This window comes from Gymnogyps californianus, chromosome 18 (assembly GCF_018139145.2).
Source record: "Gymnogyps californianus isolate 813 chromosome 18, ASM1813914v2, whole genome shotgun sequence".
NCBI lineage: Eukaryota > Metazoa > Chordata > Aves > Accipitriformes > Cathartidae > Gymnogyps > Gymnogyps californianus.
This window is the reverse complement of record NC_059488.1, coordinates 1405664-1429838: the sequence shown is the minus strand read 5'-3', so window position 1 is coordinate 1429838 and position 24175 is coordinate 1405664. Positions and strand designations below refer to the sequence as shown.

The following is a 24175-nucleotide window of genomic DNA, read 5'->3' as shown; positions in this document are numbered from 1 at the left end:
AGTTTCATTTAGCAGGAAGCACCGGAATCGGTCTGCGGCTTGGTGTCGCTCGGGGGCAGGACAGGGCAGGAGAAGGGGAGCTGCAAAACTGAATGCGGGGGGTTTCAGGGTGATACATAGCTCTTCCTCAGGGCAGAGCGGTCATCCACTTTTATCAGCAGGTAATAGTACCTCCAGGGATTGCTAGCAGAGCCATAAATAGCACGAGGGGCATAAAGGAGCGGTGTCTGGGAGACGCTGGGGCGGCTTCAGTTGCTGCTTGACACGGACATTAATAACTGCAGAGGCAGAGCCAAGCACTGCGCTAGCATCTGCCGAGCCACAGCTGCGGGCACACGTCGGGGCCGGGGCTGCCGGAGGGAGATGCCGCTGGCTCGGCCCGTGCAGCTGGGATGCAACTGAGAACCCAGATTTGGTAGGTTTTGCTTTCAAAGATTGCAGCCTGGGGGCTGTACCCTTCGCTGGGCAGGATCCGGCCGCAGGTCGAGGAAGGAGCACAGCGCCGTCGGGAGCGCTGATGTCCTTTTAGATCAAAAGCAGCTGCTCCGCTCCCCACGCTTGTCCCCCTGCACCCCTGCGCTAGGCTGGTCCCTGCTGTCTCCTGGGGAACCTGTGGCTCCTGCTCGGCTTTATTTGCCGCCAGGCTGGGCTTGAAGCATTGGTAACGAGTAGCATCCGGGGGGAGCGAAGGGGCGTTTCTAGCGACGGGGACTTTTTGAGGTTCCCTTGCAAATTTGGGCTGTGTACAGCTGTGCCATCTGCATCGGCTGGCTCTCGCTGCGGGAGCAGCATTGCAGTGTGCCGACAACCTGGGCTTTCTGCTCCAGGACTTTTACAGCCTTTTGGATACCCTCCATTTACTGGCACTGGGGACCAACCAGCAAGTTCAGCCCTCAACACTGAAATCAGAGCTGCGCGCGTGCTCGTAGCCTCGGCAGGGATGGAGGGCAGCGGGCAGGGGACAGGTCAGGGTCCGGAGCTGGGACTGCCGGGGCAGCTGCAGTTCGGGGCTGGCAGCTCGGTGCTGCGGCAGTAGCAAGTCTATGTTAACTCCAGCTGCTCGGCTGACGTACGTGGCGTGGGAAGGTTTTGTCCCAGGTTGTTTGCTGACGCCTTCAGCAGGTGGTTGCACCGAAATGCAACCTACGCCGGCGGATCGGGCTCCCTCCGGCATGCCCTCTGCTATGGGCAAGACTGCTGCCCTCCCTTAAGCATTGGCTCCTGTTTACCGCTGCGTTGCAGGGAGCAGAGCGGCTCTGGGGAGAGGCGCAGAGTGCGGCCACTGCAGCATCAGGGCTGGGCGATACCCTGGTCAGGCCCCGTTTGCAGAGCAATCAATTGGGGATGACAGTAATGGGGTAATGGGATTAGCGCAGGCTGCTGACACGGGATCATTTCCTCCCGCAGAGGAGGACTTCTCCTTCCAGGGCTCTGAGACGTTTCAAGCCCAGGGTTTTTTTGGTGGTATAACTGTTCACGCCCCCACAGGTGTCTCATCGGAGGCATATATCCACCCTCGCCGCCCTGCCCCAGCGCGCTGCTGGATCCTGCTGTTTGGGTTTATACATCCGCACTTGCTTTTGCTGTTACACTAATTGCTCTGTATCAATTATTCATCGATTCAGTAATGAAGCAGGGAATGGGTAGAAAACCCTGTTGTGCAATGAGCCCTGGGCCCCGGCCAGCCCCACAGGGCTGCCACGGCTCAAGGAGGACAAGGAGCAGAGCTGCTCGAGGATGCTCCTCATGAGCACTTTCAAAATGACTCCCATGACAATTTTCTCAAGTTTCAGTAGTTCTGCTTTGCATTTCTGGCTTCATTTTCTTCCTCTCAGCGCTGTGGTGTGTATTAGATGCTGCTTCCTGTAGCTGTGGGCTTGCTTGGTTCGTAGGGGTCACTTTTTAAGTCTCGAGGTTCTCATCATCAATGGTTTTGGTAGCGTTTCACAGGGCCAGTTAGAAGTTTCTGATCTGGTGGATCTGGGCACAGTTTGTCCCATGCTAAGAACTGAAATTGTAATTTTTTTCTTCCACTTTAGGAAAAACCTACTTTGGAAACATTGATGTTTCCCTGGGTGATGTAGGTGCTGTTTCCCCTGCATCCCATCTGCTCTGGAAAGGGATGTTACCTCCGCACAGAGAACGCACTGCCAGTAGCGAAGCTGGCTGCATCCTCCCCGAAATCCCCCTGGAGAGGGACTTACTTGGTCTCATTCCGGTGGAGTTGAATGCTTTTGGGGACAGGTGAGGCACCTTTGAGCAAAGGTAGATTTAAGGGCAGCAGGAGCCAGAGAGGTTCCTCCGTGGGACGCACGGAGGATGGGGCTGCCATGGTGTGGGGACAGCCCATGAGAGCAGCTCTTCCAGCAGTATCTCCGGAGGTCCATTAACTCCTCCTGGGGTGAGAGCGCAGTCGGAGCAGCGCGTCCTTCGCTCTCCCACTCATCTCGATGTCCAACAGTCTGTTACCTGCAGGGACTTCCCTGCTTTTCCCAACCCCTGATCTTGGCTGAGGAGCTGCCTGGGTGCAGGGCAGTTCTCCTAGGTGTGTTTAGCCTCCTCTTCCCCAGTATTACCACAAGAGAAAGATGTGTGTTGCAAAACCTGAGCATCCACGTCAGGAGCCAGGAAAGGCTGAATTCAATTTTCTTGTGTGCAGGCGTTACTTGAGCCACAGTGGCTCCATGACTGTGAGGAGCAGAGGTTTTGAAATAAGAAGCTGAGAGCCTCAAAAAAATCCCTGACCTCCCAGAACTGGGGTTTTAAGGGAATGCCATATATCACAGCGCTTCTGGCAGCGTGAGAGCTGGCAGCACCCGGGGAAGGCCAGTGCAGGCTTCAGCTCACAGCTGTGCCGTCTCTGTGGCCGGTGTTTTCCCAGCTGGAAGTCCCGGCTGTGGGCCACCAGAAAGGGCACGTTATTTAAAGAAATGCTAGAGAAGTCGAGGCCGCGCTGACAAACCCACATCTGTTCCTTGAAATTTGCTCTGCTAGCAAACTAGAACAGTTCTTGTTGCTAGCAGCAACTAGAAAAAAACTGATCAAATTAGAGACTGAAGAGCAGAGGGTTTGCAGTACTTCTCCCCTGTCTTGGTTTCAAGAAAACTTTTGAGTCAGTGTGTGATGCCCAAAGGCAGAGGGAGTCCGGGCAGCGGGTTACAGGGGCAGAGATTGAGGATGCTGGAGCAGGCAGGGCAATGTTTGGCTTTTTTGGGGTGTGCGGAGGCTTGTTCAATGGGGAAATTGATCCTACGGACTCTATTGCTGTTGCTGTGATCTCAGACCTATCGTCCTCCTTCCTTAAAATTACCCCTGCTAGCCATCCTGGGGCTTGGAGGCAGCTCTTTCTTCTACTTTCTCTTCCCCTTCTTGGGACATGCTGCCTTGGCCACTTAGTCTGAGATAGAAACTGAAACAGTGAAGTGTGAGGTCCTCCAGGGAGGAGGGAGTAAAGCCCCTAGGCCTTCCCAGCTCAGGACTGGGAAACCCAGATGTTGAGAATGGGAAGACCAACATGTTGAGGGCAGGGAGACCCAGATGTTGAGGATGGGAAGAGGCAGAGGCTGAGAACAGGGAAACCTGCATATTGAGGATAGGGACACCCAGATGTTGAAGGGAAGGAGACCCAGATGTTGAGAGCAGTGAGACCAAGATGCTGAGGATGGAGAGATCGAGATCTTGGCCGCTGGCTCCTGAGCTACTGCTGCTGGCTAAGGGAGAGGGACCCATGCTGCAGCGAGACCACGGGACGTTTTGGATGAGTCCTTGAGGTGGAAGGACGGCACCTCCCTGCTCAGCCAGCATCAGCACTGCCTCCATCTGCTGCCTCCTCCAGCAGCCCCTTGGCCGCGAGGATAGTGAGAAGAAACCTAGCCGCATCCCTGTCCTTGCTGGCCCAAATCAGCTCTGCGCAGCAAGGTGGCCCTTGGCTTCGTCCTGATGAAGTCCCTGGTGCCTCCAGCCACGATCGGGCTTGTTGGCTGGCTGTGATGGCATTCCTGCCGCTTTCCTTCCCTGTCTTTCCCCTACCATCAGGTGATGTTTAGCAGAGCTCAGCCACGGCCCTTTCTGCGAGGACAGGATTTCACAACCCTGGTGATGCTTTCAACCCGAGATGGAAACCTCGCTCGGTGGTGAGGCTTCTGCTCATACCCTCCATGCCACTGAAGAGCAGCAGAGTCTCTGATTGAATTAGCACAGGGATTTAATTTAATCTCCAAATGTTTCTCATTTTAAAGGAGCCTGTTCATTTCCTTCTAGGGCCTTATCTAATGCAGGCAACCAGCAATATTAAGCAGAAGGACTGGACCGATAGGGAGCTGTTGGGGAGGGGGAGGGCTTTGCAGGGAGTGAATCGAGGGCTGCGTGGGTTTTTCCTCTAATTATTTCATGAAATAATGATGACAGTGATTGCAATACAAATAAGACATAAACAGCATCATTAAAACACACACTGGTGCAAATAGCATCCTTGCACTGCAAGTCTGGAAACATTCCCTTTTTACAAGAAATTACCGTGGGGGGAGTGAAACAGCCCCAAGGACGGGGTAAACCGAGCATTCGCTTTGTGCCTCCCACCGAATCCAGCTGTTTCGGGGACGGGGCGGACGTCACAGATGGGGCTGAGGACATGATGGTCTCTGAATTTTAGTCTTCAGACTCAGTGGGGCAGTTCAGGTGATGCTAAATCGCTGCCTGTGGCGAGTCAGGCTGGAAGGGGACAGAGCGGGTCCTCTCCGTGCTCATAGGTGTGGAGGGGGGCCTTTTGGCACGATAAAAAAGGACAAGGCGCAGGCGGACATGGGTGAGCTCCTCTGCGTCCTGCCCAGGAGGCAGCTGGCTGCGGCGCTGAACTCAAGCATCTTTTTGGAAATCTGGCCCGCTTTTTGGACCCGTTAGCTCAGTCAGGTGCCTGCGGATGCTGCTGGGTGCCACGCGGTCTCTGCGCCGTCCCCTCTGTGCAGAGCGGATGGTGCCGAAGCTGGGGCTTAAACACACGTGGGGATGTTGATGGGGATGACAGCAGCTTCTGCAGCCCGACATCTGCTTACAGCTCCCTGGTGATATCCAGTGGCGGGTTATAATCCACGTGCACTGGCTCTGCAGGGCGAGAAGGTGTTTAGCAGCAGGTTGGCTGTCTCAGGGGATGGCTTGCAGGGGTCTGCTGTCACGAGCCGGGACCACTGTGGAGATACAGCCTCCGTCCGTGCCGTGGGTGCCTATTCCCAATGGGATGTGAGGCTGGATGGGCTGACTCCCGGGGCCGCTGCTCTTTTTGAAGCTGAAGTCAACCTAACTTATACAGGGGTGGTGGCTTTGTTAATTCCAGCTTTCTGGTTGCCATCGGGCTTGTGAAAATGCTTGGATCTTAATTGGGGATACAGTGACATTTTTTCTGGGTGACTTCTTCCCTGGGGTTGGTCCTGTCCCAGCCCTACAGGGTCTGCGTAGGTGGGAATTGCTTCCCGGAGGGAGGATTTTTCTCTGCTTTGGTCTTTCTCCCCTGCTGAGCTGGTTTTGCCCCTTTGGCTTAGATGGGCTCTGTGCAAAGGGAAAACCACACGGAAGAGAGGACGCAGCTCTGGCAGGGGGGGCTCATCGCAGGCTCCCCCTGCTCACAAAAAAACCTTGGAAGTTTTTTCCCTTGGGCTACTCCTGGGTTTTCCCTTTGAAAAGGCAGAACTTGCTCAGGCCTTTCCCAGCTGCAGAGGAAAGCTGGGAAAAACAGCCCCGAAGGCTTAAAAAACCGAAAGGGGCTGGAAGGAGCGGTTGTGGTTTTGCAGGGCCACGTCTGCGCAGGGCACAGCGGGGCGGCCGTGGGGAGCCCCACAGCCGGGGCACCCAGTCAGGGAGACTGAGACCAGCCGCAACTGGGCTGAGCTTGGGCAATCCGCAGATGAGCAGAGCCCGGCACTTCCCTTCTGCATTTAATAATGCGGTGCAGGAGGGGCTGGAGCTGCCGGACAAGAGCTGCTGTTTTTCTCTGCCGCCCTGCCGACCTCAGGGAAGATCTCTGCAGAGCTGAGCCCCCCAGCAGCTCCCAGGGGGACGGTGGAGACGTCGGGGTAAGGATGATGTTACCGGCTCTGCCTCTGCGGCCGGAGCCGAGCCTGGCTGCGCCGGCTGCGCCACCGGGCTGAGCCACCCGCCACCGGCCCCCCTGGTTTCCTCCAAACCTGCCGGTGCTGCTGGGCGCTGGAGGTGGGAGCTGGCTGGCCCCATCCCACTCCTGCCCTGTAGCCACCAGCTCGCTGCTGGTGGGGGAACCCGGTGCTCCAGGGATCAGGACCAGGACTGGATGCTGTGGGAGTGATGGGTGACCTGCCACCACCTGGGGATGTGGGGACGATGCCGTCCCACCCCACCGATGCACTGTTAGGGCTGTACAAATTGATGCCGGCCTTCTGGTTGGGGTGTTAGGATGGGAAAGGCTCCCCAGGAAGGTGGCCAGCAAGAGATTTGAGGTGCTTCTGCCTTCATCCTTCTTTATCTTCTCTTCTGGGCAGATGCTGGAGACGGACGCTGAGAAGCCGGGGCAGATGCACTCGGAGGATGGGAAGGCGGCAGCAGGTGATGCTCCTCCAGCCGCAGAGGCACCGGCTCCGGCCGAGCCCTGGGAGTCTCTGGGAGCCACCCAGGGTCCTCTCCTGGCGGAAAAGCAGCCAGTGGCCACTGAGAAGGGAGAGGAGCAGCCTAGCTCACTGCCAGCCTTTGTCATCCCTGAGCTGCGGCTCGACAGCACCTTCAGCCAGAGCGCGGTGGGCATGGCAGGCAGCACCACGGACGGCGAGGACGAGGAGGAGGATGAGGAGGAGGAAGATGAGGAGGAGGAGGAGGAGGACAGCGACGAGCACTACTTGGAGAGGAATGAGGCGAAGCGCAGCAGCATGATCGAGACGTCAGGCTGTCAGCCCGTCTACACGCTGAGCGTGCAGAGCTCCCTGCGGCGCCGGACCCACAGCGAGGGCAGCCTGCTGCAGGAGGCCAAGAGCCACTGCTTCACCTCCGACACCACCCTCAACTGCTCAGACAGCCAGGGCACCAAGGGACACTGGGCCCTGCCCTCCCCCAGGACCCTCAAGAAAGAGCTCGCCAAAAACGGCGGCTCCATCCACCAGCTCACCCTGCTGTTTTCGGGCCACAGGAAGGTACGTGAGCCAGCGCTGGCTCTGTGGGGCGGCCGGCTCCTGCTTGGCTGTGGCGATGGGGAGCTCCTGGGGTGGAGGTGTCCCGGCATGTGGCCCCTCTCTCCATGGCCATGGCAAAGCTAGCATCTGAGGGGCTAGGAAGGTCCCTGCCACTGGCAGTCAGCTCTGGGAGATGCTTAGCACCTAGGGGATGTCACCAGAGCCAGTGTGCTGGTGCTGTGGGTGGGCATCTCCCACCAGTGCATCCAGATTCTGCAGGGTCCCATGTCCTGGAGAGCTGCTGTCTGCTGAGGCCGGTGGAGGGAGAGGTGCACCTGGGTGTCTGCACTTGCAAAGTGCTGCTTGCAGTGGCAGGGACAGGAAAAAGCCAAGCTCCAGAGAGCCTCTGGTGACAAAGAGTCCCCGGTGTGCTCAGGGATGCCAGGAGCAGTGTGGCTTTCTGCCCTGGCCAGCCTCTTGTAGGGCTTTGACCGTTGTGGGAGGCCCGTCTCAGAAAAAGGTTGAGGTCAGCAGCGATTTCTGACCCTGACATGCGGAAAGGAGGAGCAGCGGAGGGCCGTGCAGCAGGAGCTCTGCACAGGGCTGGCCTGTGCTCACAAGCCCGGTGGTCTGGGGTGCTCCCCGTCCCCCCGGAGCAGAGCTTGCCTTGGCTGTACTTTTGCAGGGAACAATGTGCCATTGCAAAGATTGTGCCTGAGGAGTGCTGCTTGCCCCATTCTCCCCGGGTGAAGCCTGGCTGGGTGCTGGAAGCGGCTGCTTGCCTTCTTGCGGTGCTGGCCCAGCACCCTGCTCTGCCCGACCAAGCTTACGCCAGCTTGATCTCTGCCAGTGGCTGTGGGTACTGCTCTACTCAGGGCTGTATTGCTTGGCTCAGGACCACGTTGCGTTGCTCAGGGTCATGTTGCATGGCTCAGGACCTCGTTGCATGGCCCAGGACCATGTCATGCTGCTCGGGTCTACCTTGCAGAGCGCAGGACCACATTGCATGCTGCTCCATGGCGGCTGGCTCCTTGGCAGGAAAGGCTGGTACAGAGCCCTGCAAGCCACCAAGCACGGCAGCATGATGGGGTTAAACTCGTGATGGGGTTAACCCTCTTCCTGCCAGGCTCATGCTGCTTGAAAAGCCACCTCTGATGCTGTTTCCTGGAGCACTTTTTGGGCTGAGAGTCCCTGGCCAGCTGGTGAGAGCCCTTACAAGTCTGACAGACCGGTCAGATAGAGGTGCTGTGCAAAAGGGTAGCCCAAACTCTCTTGGACGCTGATGCCAGCAATTGTGGGCTGGGGGGTTCAGACCCCTACCAGACCCTATCAAGAAAGGACACCTTTGTGGCAGGGACACCCGCACTGCCCGGCGCAGATGCAAGGGAGGTGGTGGCAGTGTCAGTGCCTGGTGAGAGTGTCCCATCAGGGCTGCCAGTGACAAGTCTCCTGGAAAGAGGTTTCACAGTGCCGCTGTGCGTGCAGCCTGGGAGCGCACAGCATTGCAGCCAGAGGCTGCTGCAGCGCTGGCCAAGAGCGGGCGGGCTGCATGTTTGCTGCCGGGGAACGCACCCCGCTCCTGCCCGGAGAGCCCCAGCTGCGCTTTCTGGCTGATCTGGGTGGATGTTTTTCAGCAGAGGTAAACTGAGCTCCTCCTGGTTTAAACTGCTCTGGTGCAGATGAGATCGGGTCTTTTTGGAGCAGGGACCGGGGCAGCCCATGCCGGCGGTGAGGGCAGCGTGGCTGCTGGACCTCCCGGTGCTCCCACTTCCAGCCCTACAGCAGCTCTGTCTGGCTCTGTATGGCCGGTGCCTTAACCCCCTGCCCGTACGCCCTGCTGGGGCACTGCCTGCCTGCTCCCATTGCCCTGCCTCTCCCACTGCCTGCGGAGGGACCGAGGCTGCCTGGGCGCTGCAGTGGGCAGGGGAGCCGGGCACGGTGCTGGGCCACCGTGTGCACGGGGTTTTGGGCTACTGCCATCCCCCTGCCTACACTTCGGAGGGACTTTTGTTGGGCTGTGCCTTTTGACTAGTTCAGTGAAACCCTCTGAGGGTTCTGGAGCAGGACACTGAAGTACAATTCCCCTATGGATCCCCTCCAGCGGCAGCATCAAGCTGCCAAGCACCGGTGATACCGACACCCGGTGGCCTTGGCAGCAGGTCCACAGCATCCATCAAGGTGTTGTTTTTTTTTTTCCCTCAGGGAACATTGCAGAGGGGCTCATTTTGTTGGCCCTTTTAACGCCATCATGCCCAGTGTGCCTCCCCGCCCCCCTCCTTCCCGCAGTCGGGGCTGGGAGGCGGTTGTTTTAAGAGCATATTGTGGCCGGGAGCGCTGGGACTCCTGGGGCGAGCTCCGCTGCTGCCTTTTGTCCCCGAGCGCGGCAGAGCCTCTCCGGACAATGGCAGGAAACGTGCTCCGGCTGCATGTCGCCCCGGCCAGCCCGCCTGCCGGGGCCCTATCTGGTTGGGGAAGGTGCTTTGCAAGGGCTGCATTGTTTGGGGCTGATAAACTCCGGAAACCCGGGCGCAGAATGGAAGGAAGTGTCAAAAGCCTTGAGCCCGGGACTGCGGGGCTGCGCAGCGGTTCCCACGGCACGGCCGTGGGGCGGCGATCCTGGAAAGCGCCCTGCAGCCCCCGGCAGCGCGGGGCTGAGCTTGGTGTGGGGTCGAGCTGGATGCGGGGCTGGCTGCAAGCATCTTCCAGTCTCATTCAGTAATGGATAAATTACTAAAGATCCCAAGCTATGGTGGTCCCAAGGGTCCCCACGCCTGGCCCCAGGCTTCATGGCTCAGAGGCTGCGCTGGTGCTGCCCCGAGCTCGCGGTGCATCCGAGATCCCCTTGGTTTGCCCAGGCTGCCCCGGGCAGTGGTCAGGGAATGGAGCCCTCTGGGTGCTCCTCGGACTTGAAAGCTGCCATGATATGATTCCATTATGGCTGAACTGCTCTGATTTTTCCTGCCTGGGGACCCCTGATTGATTTTGGGTGCCCAGCCTGGTTCTGGGGGTACAAGGTGCTCTGCGGGCTGGGGAGGGGTCCCTGTGTCCACTCAAGACAGCAGGAATAGGAGCATCAGGAATGGGGATGCAGGTGTCCTCCCCGTAGGAGGTACCACGGTCAGCATCTTGAACCTGGAGGGGTACCTGGGCCACCAGCCGTGGCGTCTCCTTAGATGCTCCAGGAACACCATGGACTGAAGGTGGCACAGGATGGGTGGGGGGAAGGCAGGTTCCCATGCCGGAGCGGAGAGGAGCTTGTCCCATTGCATTGTGGCAGCCAGCCGTGGTTGTGGGGAAGGAGGCCTGCGGATGCCGTGGCTCTGGGCTGTGTAGGTGCAGGGACCACGGGGGATGCTGGCAGTGCTGGTTGGTGACACTTGGAGTGCCACTGTGGGCATGCACTGGCATGATGATGCAGATGCTGTTTTTTCTGTTTCCCCCGCAGCTGAGCGGAGCCGACCCCGAATGCAGCTGTGACGAAGGGGACGAGACCTCCCGCAAGAAACGAAGCAGGAACCTGTAAGTGTCACGTCGTGGTGGCATCAGAGTGTACCAGGGCTGTTTGCTGTGGTCAAACACCTCGGCCGAACCCTGCTGGTCCAGGCAGCCCTTAGGGTCCCCCTGTGTTGTTCCCCCAAACTTTTCTGGGAAGAAAGCAGCAAAGACACGCACGAACTAAGGTCTCACTTCAGACAGGGAGTCGTGATTTTTCAGGGAGGAGGGTGGGAGGCGTGCTGGGGGCATCGCACAGCCCAGCTGGGAGCAGCCCCCTGTTCACCTTGCTTTGCCAGACGGGGCAAAGGAGCTGGCTCTTGCCGGTGGCGTGGGGAAAACAGCTTCCCCGGTGCCGGCAGAGCTCCTCTCCGGCGGTGCCGGGTTCAGGGAGAGGACATGCAAGCGGTGAAACATGAGCTGGGGGCCTCCTTCCCGCTGGCCCCATGCCGGGAGGAGGAATGGGGAGGTTTCCCACCACGGGACGGGCTCCAGACCTTGCAGCACATCACAGTGCACGGGCAGCGTGGAGGGAACACCAAGCAGCGGGGCTGCCGAGGGATGCTCACAGCCCCTCCACCTCTCCCGGTAAGGCTTTAGGGGTGCCAAAAAGTGGGTCCCGGCAAGGACGAGGCAGCCGTGGCCTTTGCTTCCCACAGGCACAGCTGCAGCTGGGTGGGGGCAGGCGCATTGGCGGGGACGAGCGAGGATGTTTTGGAACGAACCGCCTCCGGTTTTGCGACGCAGGATCCGGCCGGGCGTCACGGCCGCAGGGATGCCCGGGGCTGGGTCTTTCCCCGTTCCACGTGGCTCGGGGCAGGTGGAGAAGTCACACGTGGCTTGAGTGGCTCAGGGGGTGTGAGGGGGCCAAGCGCGCTGGCTGTGCACGCAGGCTCGACGGCTTTGCTGCCTGTGCAGCCTGCCAGCGAGCGGCACTGTTGTCCCGCATGCTTCCTGGCTGCAGCTGGCTATTTTTAGCTCTTTTTATTATTTCCCCCCCCCCCAACACTTGAAATTAAAATGAATCCCTCGCAGTCTGCAGCAGGGACGTCCCCCCATCTGCGTGTCCCTGCTGCGGCGCTGAGCCGGGGGAATCGGGCTGGCGGGGGGGAGGCTCAGCCGCCCCCGGCTTAGCGGGGTCAGGGGCGGTTGCAGAAAGGGTTTTCTCCTCACCTTGAGACGGCAGCGGATGCGCTGGGGAGCCTCTTGGCATCGCACCGGCCGGCTATTGGCTGCGCAGCTCGGTTGCCAGCCGTCTGCGGGGAGTATTTATGGTGCAAGTGGCTGGGGTTTGGCACTCACCTCCCCTCCCGGCACCGGCACGCTCTGCCGGCCCCGCTCACCCGCCGGCACTCCCCAATGTACCACGCGATGGTGGACTTTTCCGAAAAATACCTGGAAAGGTAGGACTCCAGCATCCTGCGAGGAAGGGTGACGTGCTTTGCAGGGGATGGTTTGGAAGCGGTGCGGGGCAATGGTGCTGGACATGGCCTCGTGGCCATGCCGGGGCGCCGGGGGCAGATCGCTTTATAGGGGCAACTCCGGGCAGAAACCAGCAATTTTTTATGAAAAGTTATTTTTGCTGTGGCATTTTATACTGCAGCTTGGCCGCAGCTGGGGGCTGTGCGTGCCCGTGGCTGCCGCAGCCTGGTTTCGTCCCGCTTGCTATTTATTTGCAAGCGTGTGCAAGAGGAGCAGCGAGTTTTAAGCTGGGGAAGTTCCTTAGGTGGTGCTTGCTGGCGTATTACAGCTGGCAAATCGGCCCATGAGCTGCGATCACCTGCGAGCTCCGGAGCCTGGTGTGCGACAGGGCTACCCGCTGCAGCTGGCTGGCGTTGTGCAGAGGGCTGTGTGGGTGGAGGCAGCCCACATGTGCTGGAGACACACACAAGGGCTTTTCAGCACTTTGAAAGCCCCGCCGAGCTGCGGCGGCTGCCTTGCTAAACTGGGAACACTGCTAAAATTGTTGCTCGGGGCTGTGTGGGATGGCCCATCCCGTGTGGCGGCTGGTCCTCGGCTGCTGGCGTCGCTGGCAGCGTGGTAATGGGAGGCAGATGGTGTTTGGAGTGTGAGGCTCCGTGTTTGGATCCGCTTTTCCCACGTTAGCGCTGAGCCGGTGCCTGGCAGCTGGCAGCAGCGGGACGCGTGTCCTGCTGGGACCACAGCCCAGATGATGCGAAGGCAGCGAAACCGTCCATGCCCCCCACGAGGGCATGGATGACACCGGGGACTACGGGGGGGCGATTGCCCTCTAAAATCCTTCCATGGCTCAGGGTGCTCAGCACCTTGCAGGACTGAGCCCTGGGGTTGTTGCAGCTATTTTTTTCCCAGTGGATTGCTGTATTTTGCCCTCCTGGGACTGGAGAGAGCTGTGGGTCTAGATAGCATCACTCAGGGTGGGGTGCACCCTTGCCTTGGATCCCTCCTATGCCCCTCGTGTCCCTAGCCAGCCCTGGGCATGGCTTGGCCAGGCAGAGGTGGCTCCTCCGAGCATCCTTGCATAGACCCGCTGGTGTGGGACCTGTGGGAGGTTGCAGGGGGTGGCCTGGCCACGCCACCCTGGGGCCCCGTCCACCCTGGTGGCACCGCCAGTCTTGGTGCAGGATGAGCATCCCATGCCACCCTGCGTGTTCCCTGCGCCCCTTTGTGCCGTGGTGTCATGCAGAGGCTGTGCCACGAGGGGACAGCATCGTCCGCGCCCGTCCTCGCCCGTCACCTCTTCCACCTCCTGTTCCCCTGCCTTGGCCCCTGGGAAGCCCTCGCAGGGCCAGGCTGGGGCTGGGGCTGGGGCTGGGGGTCTCATTTTCCCGTGGTGCTTGCCAAAAATCTTTGTCCCGCTTTGTCCTGGTGGCAGTTTCCTGGGGGAACCGGGAGCCCTGCGTCTGGGTGTACGTCAGTCCGTCTGTCCAGGGACGGCGAGCGGGGACCCGTGCAGGGTGGCAGCGTGGGGTGTCTGTGCCCCCGCGCCCCTCGGTGCCACGCGCTGCCAGTCCCAACCACCCCCTTATGGAGATGTCCCCATGGCCATGCCTGTCCCAGGCTGGCACCGGAGAAGCGCCAGTGGGTCACATGTGGGCTCCCAGCCCTGTCCCCACAGGGGGGACACGGTGAAGCGCTGCTGTCCCCGCTCTGCTCCTAACCCTGCTCAGCCCTGCTGCCAGCCCCGCTGCCTTCCCCGGGACGCCTGCGCTCTATAAATAGCCCTCGTAAATCCTCGCCATGATTATTTTCCCCGCCGTCTCTTGAAAGGCCCCACTATCCGCCCTCGGCGCTGATTTTTCCACCTTTCCTTGAGTTTCCCCAGCAACGGCGGGGCCGTCCAAAATAGCAGTGGGGCTGACACAGCCCTTACTCACGCGCGCCTCGTTCACCCCACGCCGCATTTAAAGCTCCTCCGGGCTGAGCCCTCCCACTTCCGCGCTGGCCGCACCGGGCGGGAGCGCGGCACAGAGCCGGCGTCAGAGTGCCCAAGCGTCTGGCCGCGCCGGTCGCGCCGGGAGCCGCTGCACGGGCCGTCCCAGCAGCCATGCCCTTTTTCCGTGACCTTTCCAAGCCCCAGCCGCTGGAGTTTCACGCGGAGATGCTGCTGGGCGTGCAGAGACCCCACAACGGCAGCCTGCAGCGCCGGCACACCATGAAGGAGTAGGTGGTGGGCGCAGGGCAGCGGGCGACGTGCGGGACGAGGCTGCCGGCGGGTCCCCTGGGTGCTGGGTGTCCCCCCAGCCTCTCGCCTGCCTGCTAAAACTTGCTTTTCCTTCTAGAGCCAAGGACATGAAGAACCGGCTGGGGATTTTTCGGCGGCGAAACGAGTCCCCGGGGGCCAACCCCTCCGGCAAGCTGGACAAAGTGCTCAAATCACTCAAGTAGGTGCCGCGAGCGGGTGGCGTGGGGATCGGGGGCCATGGGGGCTTGGGGACGAGCTGCAGTCGGGCTGAGCATCACCTCCAGAGAGGCTGGGGTAAACCTGCTTGGGGAAGCTGTGGAAAAACAGTTTTTGTTTCTGGAGGAGCATTAAAAACATTTGTTGGCTGAAAATTCCCCCCCAGGTGGGTGGGAGTTCTGTGCCTGGGAGGCGGCACAGTGGCGGCTTGGGCTGGAAATTTCCCTGACGGCTGCTTTCTCCCAGTGCCTGTACATGAAACTTTAACTGGCCGGAGGATGGTTTGAAAAACCACTTTGCTCTGGAGATGCTCCAGCAGCCGGAGACAAGCCCTCCCTAGTCTCACGGCCGGCAGCTTATCCGGCTGCTTGAATGGGGCGGCTGAAATCCCCGCCATCCCGCAACCTCCTGGGCATTGCCTGGAGCTTTTCCAATTCTTGCTCAGACACCCCAAGTGGCACAGCTGCCGGCGCAGACCTCCTTATATCGGATTTTCTTCCTGCCAGTCTAGAGGCAGAGGTTTCCTTCCAGCAGAGCCACTGCAGTGCTGCCTGGTGCAGAGCCTGGCTCTGCCCGCAGATGCTCCGGCAATGCTGGTGCCGACGTGGGAGCCAGGGCCAGCCCCGTTGGGGCACACAGCGTTGCTTTATCGGCTGGAAATGTTTTGCTCGTGCTGCGTCACGGCAGGCGGCGAACGCGGCTTTCGCGGCTTCACTTTGCCAACGCGCTGTCCTTCTCCCGCAGGCCCACTCCTGAGGAAGCTCTCAAGTGGGGGGACTCCCTGGAGAAGCTGCTGCTGCACAAATGTAAGTGTTTGCCTGTCTCTTCCGTCTCTGCTGCCGGGGGAATATCCAGACACGTGCATGGATAAAGCTGGGATTTCCTCTGTTAATCCCTTCCAGGGTTTGGGGGTAGACAAAGAGAAATGAAGCTGCCCCTTGCCTGCACCCCTCCTGCTCCTGCCTGGCCCAGGGGGGGATGTTGTGATAGGGGCCGGGGAGAGCCGCGGCTTGGGGCTGCAGCCCCCCTCCAGCTTGGGGAGGAGAAGGCAGCGATTCGTGTCTGTGCCCGACTCGGAGCAGTGCAGGGGGTCCGTGAAGCAAGAGCTGCTTTAGACCATTCCCCTTCTCGTGTATCACAGCTGGGGCACCCCACGTCGTGGTCACGTCCTACACCCGGCCCCCATTAGGGACAGCCAGGGGGTCCTCTCCTCATTGCTTGCTGCCCCTGCTCTGAGCCCAGCCTCCCTCTTGGCTCTCCGTGCATGCAGCTGGGCTGAGGACTGCGGGTTCAGCACACGGGTGGCTTGCGTTGCCATGCGTGGCCTGGCAATGCCATCCCTGCCTGCTTTGCACAGGGGCTCACGAGGGGTTTTTAGGGGATGGTGGGGGGAGGTAGTTTAGGTTGCACCTTTGCAAGGTTGCTGGGCAGAGAGTCTCACAGGGCCGTTCCCCGCCTGCGAGCCGGGAGTAGAGACGTGTGTCTGTCCCCGCAGACGGGCTCGCTGCCTTCAGGGCCTTCCTGCGCACCGAGTTCAGCGAGGAGAACCTGGAGTTTTGGCTGGCCTGCGAGGAGTTCAAGAAGATCAAATCCCAGTCCAAGATGGTCTCCAAGGCCAAGAAGATCTTCGCCGAGTACATCGCCATCCAGTCCTGCAAGGAGGTGAGGGCTGGCTCCCGCGCTGGCGTGTGGCTCCACGGCACGGCAGCTGCCTGGGGAGCTGCTCACCAGCGCTGGTCTCTCTGCCTGCAGGTCAACCTGGACTCCTACACGCGGGAGCACACCAAGGAGAACCTGCAGAACATCACCCGCAGCTGCTTCGACCTCGCGCAGAAGAGGATTTACGGGCTCATGGAGAAGGACTCGTACCCCCGCTTCCTCCGCTCTGACTTGTACTTAGACATAATTAACCAGAAGAAAGCCAACTCCCCACTGTAGAGCCAAGGACTCTCTCGGGGCAGGCTGGGAGCTGTGTGTTTACATGAAATCGGGCGGCGGAGGCCTTCCCGGGGGACAGCGGGAGCGTGCCTTCCCGCTGCTGTTCGTGCCCCTAAGCCATATTCCTGCAGCGGATGGGTGTGGGGGCAGCTGAAGGCACCGAGCATGAGGCCGAGGGGACCAACAAGCCAAGCAGTCTGGTACTGCTCCATCGCCCTGTCTCACCATCGCTGGTACGACGCCTTCGGGGTGACTCTGGCATGGATTTTAGCCAGGAGGGAAGCTCCCACAAGACTACTGTGAAGCATGCACCCGAGCTGCGAGCGTTGCTGGAAGGCGACGGGTGATCCCTACTTGGCGAGGAAGAGGAGGAGGACTTTTGTGCAGGGCTGCAGCAAGGGGACAACAGCACTGACATGAACATCTTCCCCGGATAAAAGACTTCTGAACTGGACCAGCCCCACGATGCTGCTGTGCTTCCCCGTGCCGGCGATGCCTCCCGGCTCCCCCGAAGCAGCTATCTCGCAGGAGCCCGGTGCTTCCTTCACTCGTGGTGGGTCCCCCCGGGAGCAGCGAAAGCCGGGTCCTTCCCCTGTGCTGGAGGTGTGCAAGCCAACCGCCTCCTGCTCCCACCCCTGGTTTATTTATTGACCTCCTATAGCTGGACGCATTGCTGTGTAATAGGAAATCCTTGTGTCCTTTCCCCTTCTGAAACTACAAGTGCAATATTTGTGTGTGTCGCGACGGAGTTCTCCGGTGGAGTGGATGCCTTTTTTTCCGAGTGCATACAACATTTTCTAAGTTAGCAGGTTTTATCTGACAAAACGCGTTCCCTAGCAGCGGGCCGCTGGGGGAGCCTGGGTGTATATATCATGCCCTGACGACGGAGGGTTTGGTGATGGAGAAAAGCAGCTCTGTGAATCAGACGCTCTCCTTACTCTGGATAACAATATTGTGTTTTGAGAAGCAGGGGTTATTGCTGAACCTGGCAGAGCTGGACGGACTGCCTGCCTCCAGGCGCCCAGTTTACAGTGCAAAGCATCTCTGCAGCTAGCAAAATACATTGTCACGGTCATAGGTAAATAAAAGGAGAATATAATTTCTTGTAGCTGCCTTTTCTTCGTGGCATGTTTCTCAGCACTGGTGGAGCCGGGCGTCCCCTGCTTTACTGAGGAGCATAAAATGCTGTTACTGCATGGCTAAAGATGGGAAAATCTGGTTCCATGAATTTCTGAGCTGTTTTTTATGATGGAGCAGCTGCTGGATGCTCCTGAGGCCAGACCCGGGTGTAGCCCTGCAGGAACACAGAAAGTTTTGCCCAAAACAAGACTGTTCCCAGGGACAGCGTTCACTGTTTAAACACAGCAGGGCATGAGCCTCTGAACAAGGAAATGCCCAGAAACATAAGTGACCTAGTGTAGCTCCGGGTCCCTCTGGGGACACACCAAAAGAAGCAACAAAAAGCCCAACAGTGCTATTTCAGGTCCTGGCTGCATGGCTTGGCAGGGCTGCTCCTCTCCCGGCAAAGGCAGCGCTTCGACAGCTCTGGTGTGTGATGAAAACGTTTTGTAAAGGCCGTTCATGGTGTGTTCGGTAGCTGAAATGTCTTGAGCCAGTCACCTGCTTGTGGTTGGCCTCGGATGGCTCAGAGATGTGCTTACGGTGTCACAGGGCCGTGCTGGGCTGTGGGGCGATGGTGGCACAGAGGTGCTGCTGGTGATGCCCAGGGATGGAGGTGGTGTGGCTGCCCCAGCAATCCCACCCGGGCACAGCTCTCCCCGGCAGATACCGTCTCTTCTGGGGAACTGTCTGTGCTTCCCTCTTTAAACAACCAGCAGGTGATGGCCAGGTGGGGAAACTGAGGCAGAGCTGAGGGGACCCCTCAGGGGTTGGCTGGAGGCAGCAGGGTTGGTGGGACGCCTGCGTGGTTCTCCTGGGGATGCTTTCGTCACTCCAGAGTCGAGGCCCATGGGCCGATGTCCCAGCTGCGACCCAGTCACTGACCCCGGAGCTGCTGGGACCCGGCAGGTCAGTGCAGCCTCCCTGCGAGCGCTGCCACGGTCACCCCAGCTGGCTCCTCCAAGCCAGACCCTCCTCTATCTCCTAGTGTTGCTGAGAGCCTTCATCTCCTCTCCTCCCCAGCCGGGAGGGTTTCCCTTCATATCTGGCCTCGACACAGATATTCTTGCCCTTTCCCCGCTCTCTCCATCACCCACATACTCTTGACCTCCCCTCACTCAATCCCAAGCCATCAGTGCTAGGAAACTGTTATTACAGGGTCACTTTCTTGGCCCCCCACTTCTCCCTGTCTCTGGGCTCCCAGGGGCAGCATGCAGGGCGACTCGGCTCAGGGGGCTTTGTGGGTACCGGGCAGCTCGGTACCTACCGTTACCTTCTCTCTGCCCTGAATGCCAGGTCCAGTGAGCTGGTGGTGATGCTGTGGCTGTTGGTGATGCTGAGGGGCATCCAACCCCCATAACCACGCCTGTTTCGAGCCTATAACCTGCCTTGCTTACGTGAATTATCCGAGCCCATCGGGCAGGGCAGGCAGCAAGGGCTGGAGCTGCTGTGGGAGATGCAGTGCAGGAATCTGGTGCACGACGTTGAATAAAAACGCCACCGACCTGCCTGCAGGCAGTCCCTGCAGGGGACACAGGCACCAGTGTGTGCAAAAGGCGGAGAAATGGAGACCTGGGGTGACTCCCTGGAGAAAATGGAAATAGCCCTGTGTCGGCAACAGAAATTTGGTTATTGCTGTAACAGAATTTATTGCTGGCCCGCCAGGTTAGCGTGAGTCACTCTGCAAACACCATCGCTGCGTGTTTGGGAGGCGCTTGATTTCCAGGAGAGGCAGGGCTGGGGTGGGAGGTGGAAATGCCAGGTGCTTGTCCCATGTTTTCCCAGGACGGCCAGTGCCCTCTGCAGCAGGACAGGTCTCATGGACCCTGCAGTGGCACTGAAGCCACAGCTTTGTCCCCTCCGTGCTGCAGGAGAGGAGCTGTGCCATCTTCTCCAAGACTTTGTGCATCAGAGTGAAGGGTCTGAGGAACTTGGAGCATCTGGATGGGAACTGGATGGGGGACAGCAGCTCATGGAGGGGGTTTGTTCTGGGGGGACGTTGGTCAGGACAGAGATACAGCCCCGCTGTCCTGAGCAACTCCTTTTGCAGGGGGGGATTAGGGGACGGGGAGCTGCTGCAGGCTGTTATGGGGACACTGAGCTTACAACACAAGCAGAAGGGGGACAGGAATGTCCTTATTTAGCACAAAAGAAGACATCCAGGACAAAATCCAATCAGGCTGCAAGGGATGCAAAGAGAAGAAATTTGAGTTGTTGATGCCAATGCAACGAGCCTGAGCAACGAAAATGGGAATTAGCTATTCCTAATTCCTAATTTGAGGCACAACCTCAAACCAACCAGAATTGCTGACAGTTGGAGGGATGTTCCCACGGCAGCAATGCTGAAATCACGGGGGGTCGCCTGGTTGGGGATGGCCCTGGGGAGGGAGAAGTGGCCTTTTGCGGAGAAAAAGCCATTACCTGCACCCAAGCCACCGCCACCGAAGCCGTGAAGGTGGTGGGTGGCACGGGGTGGTGACAGCGAGAGTCGCTGCCTGTCTTGGGCTCACCCCGAAGCTCAGGTGTGTGTGCAGGCAGCTGCCTGCGGACATAGCTGCTGCTGCGCTGCCGTTCCGCACAGCGGCCGAAGGCAATTTCCCAATGCGGAAACCGGTGCCTTCCAAACTGGAGAGGATGCTGTACTGGACCTTATCTCAGCAGATAACAAGGATTTATCTCGGGGCTAAAAATTAGTGGTTGCTCAGTTGCAAGTAGTCACAGTTCAGCTGTGTTTGTCATCTGCAAACAGGGTAAAGTCCACCGAGGCCCGGGTGCTCTCGGTTCATTCGCGGGACGAAGCTCACCAAGCTGAAGGCAGCCGTGAGGCAAAGCACCCCAGCGAAAGGATTTGAATGGGAAAATGGGAATAATCACCAGAAAGTGCTGAATGCTTTGTTAGGTTCAAAAAATGCCATGACCCCATAGACGAAAAAGGTTAAGATGGCTGGGAAAAACATCCTCAGGTCCTGGGTTTAACATCACGGTTTCTTCACACCCCCAGGGATGAGGAGGTTGGAATGAACCAAAAGGACTTGGGGAGGCTGGTGAATCAGTCTTACCTGTCCCAGGTGATGGGCCTTGACCCTTCAAGTGTCCCTCAGCTCAGTATTTCATCAGCTTCCTAACGTAGCAGCCAGAGACGGGTGCTGGGCTCATCTGTGATTTACAAAAGCAAATGAAGTTCTGAAAATAGCAGCTACGTGAAAATACAGTTCACGTTGCTGAGCACCTCTTGGATGAAGACTTATTGGGAGAAGCTAATGAGCAGCGTGGGCATCCCACACCGGCGTTGTGCCCGTGAGGCCAGCCTTGGCCAGCGCTGGTCCTCACCCGCATGCAGCTGAGCATCCGCAGCGTCTGGGGAAGTGTAACTCTTTGCAGCAAGCAGCACTCAGGTTGCAAGGGGGCCTCATTTCAGAGCTGACTGGAAGCTGTGAGCGTAAAGCCTTTCTCTTATTTCTGCAAAAATAAAAAGTTTGCCTTTTTTACAGGGGTGGACCATGCCCCGAGCCACTCCAGCAATGCAGAGCCTTTACTGGGCTTTTCCAAGGCACCCATCCTGCAGTATAAACTTATCCAAATAAACATAACTTTCTACTGAGCAAAATATTTCCTTGGACCCCTGATTAGACAAATATTCTCAGAATAGAAACAAGGCTACTTTATAGCCATAGACTAAACATAGCTCAACAGCTAGATACTGAAACTGCAGACACAAGAATTCCCCTGCCCTGGTGAAACAGCTGACTTGCTGTGCGAGTCACTTAACCCCGCTCAGAAAGTTATTGAGGCTTATCAGGAGCACACCGAACTCTTATTTGGGTAGCCGAGATGCCCAAAAGCCGGCCAGAGACCCGCCGTGGGAACACCCAGTCTTTGGTCGTCTGCACAGCGGGGATGGAAATCGGGGTTGGTCTGGGTTTGTTTGGGGACTTCTGCTTCTGCTGGGTTTGGTAAGGGCCAGGGGGTGCAGAGATGTATTTGAGGGCTCTTGTCCTTCCAGATGGTGACCCTGGGGCTGGGGCCAGGCTCAGAAAAGCCGTATGGGGCAGTTGAGGGGCGTCTCTGCAGCATGATGGGGGTACCCAGCTCAGCACTGCCCTGTGCGGGGTGTCATCCTGCCCAGGGGAGCTGCACACAGTGATGCCCTTCAGATGCATCCTTGAACTGAGGCTGTAAGGACAAGTGCCACCAACCTCTGTGGCTGGCATTAGCCATGTCATTCCTAAACAATCCAAGGGAGCAAAGAAGGAGAAAATAAAATGCTTCTGAAGTAAAAATAAAAATACTCAGACTCAGATGCTGTCTGTCAAGGAAATAAAATAAGCTCAGCTGGGCTGCTGCCAGGACAGGAAATCCAGCCGTGGTAAGAGTCCCCTGAGTGCCGCTAACTCATTCGGGAAGCATTGTTATGACCCTCTCATTGCTCATTTTCTGATTCTTCTCTGCATTAGGTCATTTTTACCCAGCTCATCCAGCTCACACATTCCCCGGTGCTGGGGAAGGAAGGCAAATAATGCTGACTCCCAGCCAGCCTTGAGGCGCTGGGGAAGGCTGGAGAAAAGGATGGTGAAAAACACTTTCCTTTGTTGCTGAGCAGACCTGCAGGGCAGTGACACAGGGGAGGACGAGGAGGACCTTCTCCCCAGAGGGACCCACTGCTAGCATCCCCCACCCCGCTTTGGGTAGCACCGAGCTGCGCACGGGGCACAGGCAGAGACGAGGTGATGAACTGGATTCTCACCTTGGAAAGATCTTGGCCCCCCTTCCCTGCCTTCATCCCTTGGCAGAGGGAGAGGAAGAGGGAGGTGGGGGAGAGGGAGAAGAGCCAAGCAGGAGCAGGTGGGGATCAGGGACAGGGTGTTTGCACAGGAGCCATTTGCAAGTAATTTCTTCTCCCTTCCTGAACTAATGGGGCAATTATTTGAGGACACACGTGTTTCTCATGGAAAGTTCCACCCAGCCCCTGCGTCAGTGCATCGGTGTAGCAGCCTTATTCTCCCTAACACGATCACAGTGTTTCTAGACAAAGACAAGTGGGTGAAATCTCCTGCTCCTGGGACCGGGGACAGCAGTGACCGGTCACAGAGCGCCTGACAAACTTCCTGGTCCAGGGCAAATCAACAGCTCAGCAGCAAATGGGCTCACGTGTTGAAAGCCGATCCACAAAGCCGAACAAACACCGCTCTGCTCTTTGGTGTAGCTCCTGCGCTTGACACTAGATGTTTGAACAAGTGCATCTGATTTTGTACCCTGTTGCCTCCAACCAGCTCAAGAGGGATGTGGAGAAATTGGAGGGGGTCCTGCAGAGGCTACTGAGGTGGTCACGGACCTCGGGCACAGGACTTGTGTGGAGGGATGGGGAGGGATGGGGTCTAACAGCATCCTACAACTTTGGGAAGGACAGCCAAAGTCCTGAGTTGGGTGATGGAGCTAAACTCTTCTTGGTAGCACCAGGTGACAAAATAAGGGGCAACAGCCACAATGTGCAACAACTTTCAGACTTTCAGCTTGGACAACAGGAGAAATATTTTTATCGTAAGGCTGATACAGTAGAAAAACAGGCCCCCAGAGAAGTAAGGGGTCTTCCTCTTCTCATTGGAAGTGGTCAAGACTTGGCCAAACAAAGTCATGGCTGACCTGATTGGGTGCTGGCAATATTCCTGGTCTGAGGGAGGGTTGGACCGGAGCCCCCCAGGGATGCACCCCTGGCACACCAAGGAGTCTGCCCCTTGCTTTGCTGGTGGACATGGGCAACGTCTTCCAGGACACAGGCCCTGAGCCCATAGGAGATGTGGGACAGAGGTGCAGCAGGCCAAAGTCCTCCCGGGAGCAGTGGGGATGAGTCCTATGTTTTTCTACAAGAAAAAATTAATTTCTGTGGCCTGGGGACGGGCCCATCATGTTAACGGCTGAGCTGAGGGAAGAGCTCCTTCCTTTTGCCCTCTGACCAGCTCTGAAGCTGTTTGGTTCTGGGTAAAAGATGAGAGCTGAGTGACAACAATTGGGCTGGGCTGGGCTGTGGGATGGTGACGGGGGGCTCAGGGTGACGTCTCTGCTGTCTCCAGCTGCCCTGTCCCCTGCTTGGGCAAGCTCAACTCCCTAAATGATATGACTATAAAATTGTGATCTCCAGATTACCGTGTTTTCCAGAACTAATTTTTTAAATCTTTTTTTGGCCCCACAAACGTGTCAACCACCCAATGCCTGAGCAGCACCCTAATAACTGTGCAGGGATCAGACGTGGGACGGGGATACTGGACGGCTCTTGCAGCTATTGCGCAATGTATTTCATTTAATTTGCCGTTTGAATGCAAACAATTGACTTAATTAACTAGATGATCTTTCAGGGAACCAAAGTGTTGTTACAGGTAGGAAGTCTGATAAGTTAATACAGCCCATCTTTCCTTTTCTAAAACAAATAGAGAGGAAGGAAGTAGGATGGGAGTCCTCGCAAATCACGTTTTAACATAGTGTCAACTTTTATGGCTATGCCATAAAATAGTAGTTCCTGAAGCACTGGCACAGCTTTAATTAGATGAGAATTATGGACACACTCATTACTGCAGCTTCATTACAGGCCAGGAATTGACTCCGGCAACAAGCGTAGCGGGTTCTG

The 24175-nt window shown here is 58.0% G+C and overlaps 1 protein-coding gene across 5 annotated transcripts in view; it reads left to right on the top strand.

Annotated features, from left to right (window-relative positions):
* RGS3 (regulator of G protein signaling 3) overlaps positions 1-17545 on the top strand; it is an 82359-nt gene extending 64814 nt beyond the window's left edge. For 2 of the 5 annotated variants that reach the window (XM_050907926.1, XM_050907928.1), the window contains 6 exons: positions 6507-7148; positions 10573-10646; positions 14381-14482; positions 15244-15305; positions 15995-16161; positions 16252-17545. In XM_050907926.1, the coding sequence (XP_050763883.1) occupies positions 6507-7148; positions 10573-10646; positions 14381-14482; positions 15244-15305; positions 15995-16161; positions 16252-16437 (1233 nt within the window). In that variant the 3' untranslated portion in view covers positions 16438-17545. Of the gene's footprint in view, positions 1-6506; positions 7149-10572; positions 10647-13911; positions 14262-14380; positions 14483-15243; positions 15306-15994 lie in introns of those variants that run through there. The other 3 variants (XM_050907929.1, XM_050907931.1, XM_050907930.1) reach the window with 3 other exon arrangements.
* Positions 17546-24175: the final 6630 nt, after the last annotated feature.